The sequence below is a fragment of the Ictidomys tridecemlineatus genome, assembly GCF_052094955.1.
Source record: "Ictidomys tridecemlineatus isolate mIctTri1 chromosome 5 unlocalized genomic scaffold, mIctTri1.hap1 SUPER_5_unloc_1, whole genome shotgun sequence".
In the NCBI taxonomy this organism is placed as follows: Eukaryota; Metazoa; Chordata; class Mammalia; order Rodentia; family Sciuridae; genus Ictidomys; species Ictidomys tridecemlineatus.
In genome coordinates, this window is record NW_027520954.1 from 610881 (window position 1) to 623753 (window position 12873).

The following is a 12873-nucleotide window of genomic DNA, read 5'->3' on the forward strand; positions in this document are numbered from 1 at the left end:
TCCCTCATCTGAATTGGTGAAGACCTGCAGTGTTCTGTTAAAGTAAGTGATGGTGATGTTTTGTCCTGTTCCTGATGTTACTGGCAATGTCTTTAGTATTTCATGATTCACTAAGATTCTGCTGTTTGAACTGAAATGTGATTTTTATTCCTTACGTATTAAGGAAGTGTCCACCAAACCTTACTCCGTGGTGTTTCTAAAATCAAGACTGATTTTTTAAAATCAAATCCAAATCTGTGGAGATGGTCCTAAGTTTTCCTTATGATGAGGCATATCATTAGATTTTTCTATTCGTGTACCAAATTCCTATGTCTGAAAGGAGTCTGATCTCCCTCTAGTGAGGAATGCAGACTCTGGTTCTGAGGAATTCAATCACACGGCTGCTCAGACTGTCCGTCTTCCTCGTTACAGTTACTATGGCCTGACGGTCTGGTTTCCCGATATGATCCGGTATTTTCAAGATGAAGAATACAAGTCTAAAATGAAGGTATTCTTTGGTGAGCACGTGTATGGTGCCACAATCAACTTCACGATGGAAAATCAGATCCACCAACACGGGAAACTTGTAAATGATAAGTAAGTGTGGGACGATGGGCTTTCCTCGGGTCAGGGTGACGGTGTCCACTGGGATGTCCTTGGGAAAGAGCCATTGGGAAAATAAGAGTTCAGCATGGCAGGGAATGAGCTCTGAGGATGCGACCATCATCACACCTCTTGTGGCTGCTAGAGACACAGTAATCCTGGTGGCTTGAGTCATATTGGGCTGACCTCTGTCACTCCTGTCTCTTGGCCATGGCTAATTCATCTGAGGATGAGACACTGGGCTGAGGACAGTCAATCTGGCCATCTTTACTGAGAACTGGAGCTTCTCCATGCTGGGCCTGTTATGACACTACTTTTTAAAATTCTTTCACTTAACGTAACCTCATAGGGTGGGTCAGTATGTTCTGTTGTCAACCAGAGGTGGTGTTCTTCAGGGGAAAACGTATCCGTGTAGTATTAGCCTCTTTGAGGCTACTCTCTGAAAATCTCATGATGGGTCAGGGCAGGACATTAGGAAAGTTTATCCCAGATCACACTCTTCTCTAAGCTGAGTATGAACCTGCTGCTGTTTCCCTTCTCAAATTACACTTAGCAAGCTCCCGGGTTGTGAATGATCAGTGTTTGAGTGCTACTTGCTTTGCGGTGGCATCAGAAATATCATGGCCCAGATGGTTCAGTGTCAAGGACATAAACTGCTCCTTCTTTACCATCACCACACACAATTAACAGCCCCAAATAGTAGACCTCCCCTCACCTGCTCTCAGCTGTGTCTGGCATCCTGGTAAAGTCCCCGCCTGTGGTGACTGTGGGAAAGGACCCTGTGGTGGGGGAGATCTGGCAGATTCCTGCTGGAGTCTAGTCCCCCATTGCTCTTAATGACCTTAGCAAAGGTCGCTGTTACTTGGGATAAGAAAGTGGGAAGCCAAAGGGGGAATATGACTTTGACAAATATGTGACCTTTGGGTATGGTATTGTCTCTATATGTTTCTTGTTTCTTCCTCCTTCTCTTATTCAAAGAAACACATTTTGCATTTGCTTTAGGAAGCAGTAGGAAGGAGTATCATTAGACATGGGATTCAGATTTTCAGGTGGTTTTTTAAAAAATGCTGGAGCTCCACACACCCACATGCCCAGATAGCCACACACGCATAGACTGCTTGCTCAGAGTGACCTTAATCTGCTCCAGGGACAGCAGCTCCGACACGGATGATGTTTGAAGCTGTTCCCCCAAGATGTTTCACCTCTGAGATTTTGAATAAGAGCCAGGGCACCTGATGTTGGCATACCAAGGAAGAAATGTCATCCCTGCTTTCTGAGAACACTTTGGAAATGTTGAAAACCAAGGGACACCATGGATGATTAGCTGTCACCCACGATATGACACCACTCCTGCAGAGATGAACTCAGTAAAGGAGTCTCATTTGTGAAGTTCCACGTTCAATCACACCCTACTGTGATACAAGTGACAATGATAGGAGTCGCAATAATGCTGATAGTAATAACTGTGGAAGCCAATGATATTGAGTACTTGTACTGTCCATGCCAGCTCCTGCTTTAAATGCCTTATGCAAATTATCTCATTTAATTCTCACAAAAACTCTTCGAGTTCAGAACTGAGCTATTTTTCAGGTGGGAAACAGAAACTGAGTGAGGTTGAGTAACTTGCTCAGGGTCACATAGCTAATATAAATAGAAATGTCTGTCTCCCCTCCCAGAATTCCAGATCTCATGTGAATACTGTCCACTATAAATATCATTCCCTTTGGGAGACTCTTCATGTCCACAGAGGCCCTGATTGGCATGATGTTTTCTTCATTAAAAATTTAATTGAAAAGCCAGAATCCTTGTAATTTATAATAGAGTTGAAAGACTTAGCTATGTAGAAAGTGAGGAATTTTAACCCATTCTGTCTTTTTAATTTTCATCAGTTTCTACAAACTTTCAGTGGCCTGCTGGGTGGGAGTGAGAAAGAAGAAAGGGCTAATGAGAGTCCTGGTTTCCCCTCAAGGATCCAGGACCCCTGGGGACCACAGAGTTCTTGCCAAGGGTCAGGGAATGAGTAGGCATGTCAAGGATTGTTTGAGAGCACTCATGAACACTCTTCCTGTAAACACAGGTGTTCTTCCACATTTCTGTTTCAAATGTGTATATAGATTCCTTCAAGAATTGCGAGAACTAACTACAACTTCTGTGTCTGAGTTTTAAGAAGTCAGCTTCTTTTCTTGAGTTATGTTGCCATCTGCTGGTCATAACGTGGATAACACCTTTCCTTTGAAAACCCCAAACTTGAGGAATTAGGCATGAATCTGTTCTTCAGCTTGATTGGGGGGCATTTCTCCCCTGTGTGCCAGTATTCCATGTTCAACATTATCCACACTTTGCTGCTTTAAAATTTAGATAAAAATAACTTATTTATTTATTTACTATTAAACTTGGGAGAAAATGATTTCTGTATACACAGGCTTCAAACTTCATCCTTTTGAAACCTAAAAGTTTTCCTGCTGCAAGACCAATCTCTTTGACCCCCCAAAGAAACAAAAAATGCAGACTAGTTTCAGTCTGTTCCCAAAGCATTGTCTGCTGCCTCCTGGTGCATCTTACAGGACCAGGTGGCTCTGAATTCCACACAGCCTTGGCTTCAGAATTTGTGAAGTTTTGAAAAGTGCAAGAAAGACAAAATAATAAGTTCATGTTTCAAACCCTGAGACAAAATGTCAGGTTTTCCTTATTATCCATTGAAGACAGGATTAGTTTTCATTTCAGAATACACGTTAACTAATTAATGAACTCACTTGCCCTCTCCTCCCTGCAGGAGACCTCTGTTTGACAGGGTGGGGATGGGGGAAGGGCATTCCTCAGCAATAGGTCATGATCCAGGAAGTAGGGTCCTGATCCCAGGTCTCCTCAGAGCTGCAAGGGAACTTGCTTTGTGTTCTTCAGGTTCAGGATTGGAGTCTTAAATGGGAATGTCCAACCCTCTACACCGATGATTTACCCATGAAGAATCGAAGGTGAGGAGCTCAGAATGAAAGGGATGTTTATAAGATTTAGCTCTAAAATGAAGTAGGGAGAGGAGAGAGAGAAGGCAAACCATGCACAAGAAGAAAAGAGGAGGTCATGTCACACTTCACACAGAAATGTTCGCCGCACTGATAGTCTCTTAAGATTTTTTTTCAACTACTAAAATTACCAAATTTTAGTAAAAAGTCTTTGAAAATGCTGCTGGTGGGAAATGAGCAAACACACCTGCTGACTTCTAGGTCTGAGAAAGCAGCCAGAGCTGAGTTCCTCCTTGACTGGTCAGCAACTAGGTGAGCCGTCTTGGGAAAGCTCAGAACTGTCTCAGTTTTGGATTCCACATGGGAAGGGATAATACTGGTGTGGAATGTCCATCGTATTTCAGAGTTAGTACAATTTCTCAGTAAAATTTGTAGCTTAATAAAGTTCCTACATGTTCTTGTTGGGAGTCTTCCTGGATATTTTATATTTTGGTCATTGAAAATGGGATGGCTCTCCCCCATCAACCATTTGCATATGTTATTGCCAATAATAACAGATTTTAAATTGTTATTTATTTATTCTTATTAGTTTATTTAATTCTATTGATTTTTAGATGTTTATTTTGTATCAGAGCTTTTATTCATTCTAACAGTTTTCCTCATTATTGTTATATAATCCCACCATATGCAAATAACTATTGTTTGATGCCTTCTCTTTTTTTTATTGTGAAATATTTCAAATTTGCAAAGACTAGAGAATGATACAAACAACTCTATTCAGAGCACCTTTTTTTAGCTTTATAAAATCTATGATACGTTTACTTCAGATTTTAAAATAGATTAAACTCACTGTGTGAATTTTCATTTCTTCCTTCCTTCCTTTCTTTTTTTGTTTGCTCTTGGTGCTGGGGATGGGACCCAGGGCTTCCACATTCAAGGCACGTGTTCTACTTCTGAGCAACATTCCCAGCCCACTGTGTGAACACCCTTGATACTATTCCTCTCCCTGTCTGGTCACTGTTGTCATGAATTGGTGCTTTACCTTCACGCATGCTTTTGTACTTTTCTCAAATGTTTATATGATTGTAAAAGTTGTCCTGTAGCCTTTCATATTTTTCAAATTTTAGATAAACACTATACTATTATATTACACATTCCTATATTACTATTATATAAATTCTTCAACTTGTTTTTTGCATAAAATCAGGGTTTTGAAGTTTCTCTGTTAGCATAATTGCATAACTCATTTCATTAAATTTTAATTGCATTTCATGCATATTCCATAGTGAATTTGTCTGTTCTTTTGAGGGACATTGAAATAACTGACAACTTTTTTTTTCTATACAAATAGTACTGCAAAAAGTCTTCTTATGAAAGATGTTTTCTAGTCTATATACTTAGAAGTGGAATTACTGAGTAGAAGGATATTTTGGATATTCTCACAAGAAATCTGATAAGTTCTTTTTTTTTTTTTGTGCTGCTGGGGATTGAACCCAGGGCCTCATACATGTGAGGCAAACACTCTACAGCTGAGCCATACCCCAGTGTGTTTGCTCATGCTCTTTCTCTTTCTCTTCCTTCCCTCCCTCCCTTCCTTCTCCCTTCCTCCCCCTGCCTCTCTCTCTTTCTCTCTTGGTAAATTTTATTTTGAGATAGAGTCTCACTAAGTTGCTGAAGCTGACCTTGGATTTGCCATGTTCTTGCCACAGTATCCTAAGTAGCCGGGATTATAGGTGTGCATCACTGGGCCCAGTTTACTATATTCTTATCTTTGTTTTTTTCTCTTGCCCCTTTCAAGATTCCCCTTTTATATTTGATATTTAGTTGTTTGCACCTCGTAGGCTTGATCTTTCCCTTTCTCTTCTTCCTTCTTCTTCTGGTATTTACTCTGCTTGAGGTTTTCTCTTGACTTACTGTTGGCCTTGTTTCATTACTTTAGGAAAACTCTTTGCAGTTGTCTATTCAAATATTTCTTCTGCCAAATTCCCTCTTTTCTCTCTTGAATTTCAAATGCACCTATGCTGGTCTGTTTGATATTTTCCAATAGCTCTTAGATACTCTTCTCTGTTCTGCCTTTATTTTTCCTCTTTGTGTTTCAGTTTTTGTAATTTTTCTGGGATTAAAATTTCAGTAATTCCTTTCTTAATTATGATGAATCTACTGATGAGTTCATCAAATGCATGCTTAGTCTCAGTTATTGCATTTAAAATTTTTCCAGCATTTTAATTTTATCTCTTCTTAGAATTTTCATTACTGTTGTAAATCCCCAACAATCATGCATGTTATTTATCTTTTCCTTTAAGAATTAACGATATCAGTAATAATTATATTAAATTCCCTACCTGATAGTTCAAGTATTTGTGTCATGTGGCTTATTTTTTCAATGACTGTGCCTTGCCATCACGCTGTTTTATTATTGCTGCTTTATGTGTTTATAATTTTTGGTTGCATGCAGATAGCATGTACCAGACAATCAAGATGAAGAAGTGAGTGCCCCTCCTCCTCTGCTAGGCTTTTGCAGTGTGTGAGGATGTTGAGTCCATCTAGTTGGTAGGTGAACATGGTTTGGATTTTGTTATGATTACCTGAAATTTGTTGGGAGTTTTTTTTTTATTGAGATTTAATTTACAGACAATTAAATTCCTACTTTTTCGTACAGTTCTATGAGTTTTGACAAATGCATATGGTTGTGTAACCACCACCACAAGCAATGTACAGAATAAGGCCATTACTCCTCAGATTTTCTTGTGCCATTTTGTACTTGTTCCTTCTTTAACCCCCAGCCCTTGGCAGCCAGTGACCTTCTGCATGCCATAGAAATGTAATCATACCCTTTGAAGCCTTTGGAACTTGCTTCTTTTACTTTGCATAACACATTTAGAGTTTATCCATGTTGCTGCATGAATAGCAGTTTATTTGTTTTTATTGTGGAGCAGTATTTCATGATATGTATGCACCCCTGAATGTTGATTTTCCATTCATCAGCTGAAGGGATTTGGAATTGTTTCCAGAATTTGGCAATAGTTAGTGTTTGACTTAGGATGTATATAACTATATATGTGAATTTGTTCTACTATTTTAGTCATTGTTTTTATCTTATTGTTTTCCTTTTTGCATTGTGTTCTGTTCTTGAAATTCTGCTTTGGTCATTATTTTCAAAAGCAGTAAATGTGTTAAGAGAAAGAAAGCACGAAGTATCATGATTTGTGTACTTAATAGCCTTATGTGTAAGAGAAAGAGAGAGGAAGTAGGATTCACTGGTAGATCCATCAAAACACAAGAATGTATCTCCTTAGAGTATTTGATGGACACTGTCACTAGGATTTCCTATCATAGACATTTTCTGGGTTTCCATGAAATAATATTTCAGTATTGGGAAAGACAGCCATCTCCTAAGTCCATTCATATGCTTCTTCCCCAGGGTTCCTGAGGAAGTTAGGGTGCTCCTTATTTAGAGAATTAGAAAATAAAGCTGGAAAAAGCCATCTCCATGCCCCTGTTTTATAGATTCTTAAGCGAAGGCCTAGGGAGGAAAGCTGACTTGCCCAAGATCTCTTAGTGGTCAAGTCCTAAAGGTTGGTCTCTTTAGTTTTTGGAGAATGTTACTAGACCTGGGGAAAATGCCTGATGCCTAATGTGTGTGGAATACAACCAATTATACAAAGTATCAGGCAAGATTGCTTCCTCCAATCTCTAAGGAAATTAGATTCAAGCATGAATTTTCTGAAGTGAATGATCCTTTTGTTTTGCTTAAGGAATTAACAAGGGAGAGACTAGGGCTCTACCTCTTTCCTAAAGGACTCTGTTTCATTTCACTGTGCCTGCAGGGCTTATAGAATATGAATGGACGTGGACTTCCAGGAAACACATTCATTATTTTCTCCCTGAAAATTGATGTAATGTATGTGAAAGTGAATTCTCTACTTAAAAAAGAAGCCAACTCAAGGGCACTGTGTTAGTCAGCTTTTCATAGCTGTGATACAAATACCCAACAAGAACAACTTAGAGGAGGAAATGTTTATTTTGTAAGGCTCATGGTTTCAGAGGTCTCAGTCCATGGTCAGATGCATTCATTTGTCTGGGGCTGAGGTGAGGCAGAACGTCATGGAGGAAGGGTGTGGTGGAGGAAAGCTATCAGCTCAGAGTAGCTGGGAAACAGAAAGAGTGAGAGAGAGCAAGAAGCCAGGGACAGATGTAGTCCAAGATCATGCCACTAGTGACCTGCTCTCTGTAGCCATGTGCCATCTGGCCATGGTTAACACCCAGTAGCTCATTCAAATTATTACAACATCAAATGGATTAATTCACTGATGAGGTTCCAACTCTCATAATCCAGAACATTGCCTAACACAGGAACTTTTGAACTTTTGGGGAGAGGATATGAAAGATTTAAACCACTATCAGGTTTACATAACCTGCCTCTACTTCTGTACCTGCTGTTCTCTCTGCCTAGAATCACCTTCCTCGTCTTTGTTTCTAGAATTTTTCTTGTCCTTCAGGCAAGTTGCCTTATGCCTTACTCCACTGGATCACAAGAGCCCCCTTGGAGGTGATGAGATTTCATACTTCTAACTTGACATTTATCACACTACCTTTTTCATTGTTAGGTTTTCTTTCATCGTCTCTTAAATTAGACTGAGTTTCTGGAGAGTGACACCATCAAACCTGAAATATAGTGACTAGATAATTGGGACTTTGGCCAAATTCAGATCCTTTGTTGGACTAAGCATTGGACCTCCAATGCGGGTAACTGAATTAAGTTCTTGTAATCCTCATTCTGTCGTAGGCCCTGGACCCTCAATGACTCTGAATCCTTAAAAGAAAAGTTCCACAAGATACTTATCCTTTGGCTAATTTTTCCTTCAGCTTCTGAACTTTCCTGAATTAAGCATCTTGGGCCAGTTCACTATGTAAGATATCAGGAGAGATGATTCATATAAAGACTCATAAAGCATGTGCTGGCCCTTTCTCCGTTCATCTCTTTCATCCTTTCGGCTTTTAATAACCCACTTGGAGATACATTTTAAGATCTGCCTGCGTCAGACTCATTTATGATTTATGGCTCTGCTTTCTCACCCACCCTTGGAAGACTATTAAATTATCACTGAAGGCCGCATTGCCAGCCTACTATTATATTGAACATTAGGATATATTAAGACAGGCAAAGGCCAGAGACAGTCTCCAGGAATAGCTGTCCTGAGTAAATACATAGGCCATGCAAATTTGAAGTCACAGGCAGCTTCCTGAAATAAAAGGCTTACCAATTGGTTTTTCTTATGGAAATGAAAGCGTACATGACAATGTTTGGAAGCCCCTGTTTTTCAAACCCTGTAGCAAATTTGGCCTAAAGGAAAAAAATATTCAAAATAATTTGGTTTTCTAGACCAATGATTTTCAAATCTTTGTGTAAGTACTATAATGGCCTGTTGCCTCCGATGATCATTATCATTTACAAGGTCAGGTTGGAACCTAGGAAGCCATATGTTTAATAATAACCTTCTTCTTCATTCTGATGTGAGGGTCTGGGCATCTCCCTTTGACAAGTACTTACTCTTCTTATTGGGTGGGAGGCCGTTTTGCAGAAGCTAATTTTAGGTGACTCTAGGTTAGATCTCTGAGTAGAACACTATGTGGCAAGATAGACACTGGCCTTCATATGTGTTTGGGAGTGAATTATCTTGGAGCCTGAAGAAAAGTGACCCTCAGGTCTCTCTGCCCGCTCTGTCCCTGTGATTCCCACTGTATCCTTGTTGTCTAATGCCTGTTCTTTTCACCAATTAGACCAAAGGGCAGGGACGGTGGCTTCTACTCTATATTAATAGCTCCCAGTCCCATGCTCAGCAGGTTTTTGCTGAAGATGGGAAATATAAATGAGTGACTAGACAATGAATGAATGAACAGATTGTGATCACTCACAAATGGAGATATAGCTAAAAGCAAAGCTTGCAGCCTGCAAAATTTGACCAAGCAACAGAAGGTGTCAATGAATGTGAGGTAGATTCTTAAATGTGATATTGTTCTTTGTAAGATAATGCAGAAATTGGAATAATGCAAGTGGATCCCAAAGGTGGCTGGACCTCATGATCATCTTGATGACTTACCCCCTTATTAGCTGAGTTTTTTAAAGTGAGAAAGTAATATGATATAAAGTAAAAGTGAAGTTTATCTCATTTCTATCCCCTTTTGCATCTCCTCAGATCCCAGCACTTGTTTCCTGTGTAACTCCCTACATATATTTGGAGAGTATATATTGGAACCACACAGACCATCTTTTTTCTTACATGAATGGTCACCTTCTGTGAACTTTATATTGCATCTTGATGTTTTTCACTTAGCAATGTATCTTTAAGATTATTCTGTATTAACACATGTAGATCAGCCTCATTGGCTATATCATACATGGTATTCTGTTATATGGTGTTTGTCTATCCTCTATCTAGTATGTATGTTTGTTTGTATGTGTGCGATAATCCATTACTAACATTACCAATGTCACAATAAAGACCAGTGAATGTGTCTCTTCAACTGTATGAATAAATATATGTAAGACAAATTCCTAGAGATGGTATTCCTAGGTGAAAGGGAATGTGAATTTTAAATTTTGCAAAATTGCTTCCCAAAGAGGCTGCCTTGATTAAATTCTACCACCAGGGTAAATGAAAATGCCTATTTCCTTACATCTTTGTTGGGGCAATTTTAAAAGTAAAGATTATCAGGCCTTCTTCACCATTGTATTACTTCCAGACCTTATAGGACCAGCCAAGGGATCTGCATGCTTTTAAAGCCTTGGAGAAAGTGAACTGTTACCATATTTTCATTGACACTGTTTCACACTTCTGTGATTCTGATGGGGGAGGGTCCATGGACTCTCATTTGGGAATCCCCGATTTGTGTACAGTACCCCATACAGACCTGGACTGGACCCTGACTTCTGTAGTTCTGAAGGCCTTTCTCACTAATTAACTAAACAGCTAAGAAATGCAGAAACAATCTGGGTTGAAAGTAGTGTTCCAGCACCTTTTGTCATGCGGTTCTTATTTTGTCTTTCTATGTTTTCCATTTTGGTCTCAAGTCTCTTTTCTTTTCCTGGAAGAATCACTCAGAGGCTCACATCTCTCCCACAGGTTCACAAAGATGTACTTTAAGCACGTACTCTTCGAGGACACATTCTTTGATGAATGTTATTTTGAAGATGTTACATCTACTGACACCTATTTCAAAAACTGCACCATTGAATCAACCGTCTTTTATAACACAGGTGAGAAGGTGGGTGGAGTGGGAGGAAGGCAGCAGGGGTGGATCAGTGTAGGCTAAGAACCAGCACACTCAGTTGTAAGCTTTAGGAGGAGGGAAGAGTTTGTAGATATTAGTGCCAAGCCTTAGGGAGGAGAGATGGGCTCTAGCCCCAGGAATGGCACAAATTAGGTACACAGCCTTCACCAAACATTTAGTTTATCTGTGTCTGTTTTTGTCACACAAAAAATTAGAAACCAAAGTTCTGGCCAAGTGTTCACATCTTGATGAGGCTGATGGTATACACTAGGGCCCTTTGGTAGAAACAAAGTGTGACACCAATAAAAACCAGCACTCCAGGGGGCTGCGTTTTTTGCACAGAATACATTCTTAAAGACTTTGCCTAATAGGAATCTTACATAACTCAAAACTTATGTTTTCATGATTAAAAAATGAAAAGAGAAAATTGCCTTTGTTCAAATTTTGTGCGTAAAACAAATGCTAATACTGTTTTAGGAGCATACCATTTTAAGTTTCCATGATTTAAAAAAATCATGAAATTCCACTCATCCACTACTCCTCATTATTCTTGTTAGAGATTTATAAAATATCGAATAGAGTTGGAACATAAGGAAACTAACTGTGTGTTACCAGGGACCTTACTTACCTTATCTCAGTTGAGAAATATACTATTGTTATCCCCACTTTACAGTTAGGGAAACTCGGACTTCAGCAACTTGCTCAAGGCCACAGTTAGATGGGGGATTTTGGATCCATTTTTCAATTATTTGGCCCTAAAGTCTGTGATCTTTCCACTAAACTACTTGCATCTTGTCCAGATGGATGCCTTCTCCCCAGCACCAGCATCAAAGTGTAGTTTATATAAGAACATCTTTCCCCTCCGTGATAACCAGTCTCAAACCATTCAATATCTGGTCTCCCAATATCCCTCGGTTTCTTAATATTCTTATGAGACTTACTTTCTGAATTTCCTGTTAGTCTGAACTTAAAACAATGAGTTCCAGAAATTTACTATTTATCATTAAACTGGGCATGCCTTTTTATTCTTTCATGTTTAATGATGCTTCTTCATTCGAATACTCTTAACGCAGGGGTTTTTGCAAACACTTGTAGCCAGAAAATGTCAGAGCTGGGAGAAGCACTGGGGATAATCCAATTTTATAGGTACAGGTTCAGGGAGGTTGCAGGGGTTTAGTGGCAGGGCTGGCTCCTTAAATCCAGGTGTCCAGGGAGCCGATCTAACCCTCTTTCTGTTAGGACAGCTTGTCTTTGAAGGTGTCAGAAGATATGTGAATTGTTTCCAAAGGAAACGGTTTTTATTTTGAAGAACATGAAGTCTCTGCACAGACTACAGCAGGCGCTCTGGAGTGGATGGTTCCATACGGACCCAACTCTCTTGTGTTCTGCTTGCCTAAGTCGGGTAGCCTCAGAGGAATGGGCCAGCCTCTGTGACCCTCAGAGTCACCCAGTTGGTATAAACTGGACTGTTATCCAGCTGGGGAGATGATGCATTTTAAAATGTTCCTCCCATTAACGTTGGTTTTATTTCTCCTCGTGGTGATTAGAACAGGTCATTGAATGTCTGAAAGTCAATTCAGTGTAAAGCCTCTCTTCATCCACACCTGGTACACATCACCTTGACTCTGAGGTCCCAGCCTGCTCACGGAAGGGGCAGAGCTTCATCTCTGCCTCTCTTTCCCTCTCTCCAGCTCCTCTACACTCTCAAGAGCCAAAGGTTTCTCTCTCTTTCCAGACCTCTACAAGCATAAGTTCATCAACTGCCGGTTTATCAACTCCACCTTCCTGGAGCAGAAGGAGGGCTGCCACATGGACTTCGAAGAAGACAATGACTTCCTGATTTACCTCGTCAGCTTCCTTGGCAGCCTCTCTGTCTTGCCTGGGAACATCATTTCTGCCCTGCTCATGGATAGAATCGGAAGGCTCAAGATGATCGGTGAGTTGTTAGGGTGTCCCATCTGGACTCCGCTGGGCTGGGCCAGTCAGTGGCTTTCAAGCACCCTAGGGCCATGGAGTATTTATTTAAATTAAAGAAAGCTTGTCCAGGAAACCAAGCAGG

At 40.0% G+C, this 12873-nt stretch overlaps 1 protein-coding gene across 2 annotated transcripts in view; it reads left to right on the forward strand.

The window, feature by feature from the left end:
• LOC144372255 (synaptic vesicle glycoprotein 2B-like) overlaps nucleotides 1-12873 on the forward strand; it is a 95142-nt gene that overhangs the window by 72380 nt on the left and 9889 nt on the right. The window contains exons 8-10 of one of the 2 annotated variants that reach the window (XM_078035628.1): nucleotides 412-576; nucleotides 10667-10800; nucleotides 12550-12750. In XM_078035628.1, coding sequence (XP_077891754.1) covers nucleotides 412-576; nucleotides 10667-10800; nucleotides 12550-12750 — 500 coding nt within the window. Of the gene's footprint in view, nucleotides 1-411; nucleotides 577-3525; nucleotides 3555-10666; nucleotides 10801-12549; nucleotides 12751-12873 lie in introns of those variants that run through there. The other variant, XM_078035629.1, reaches the window with a different exon arrangement.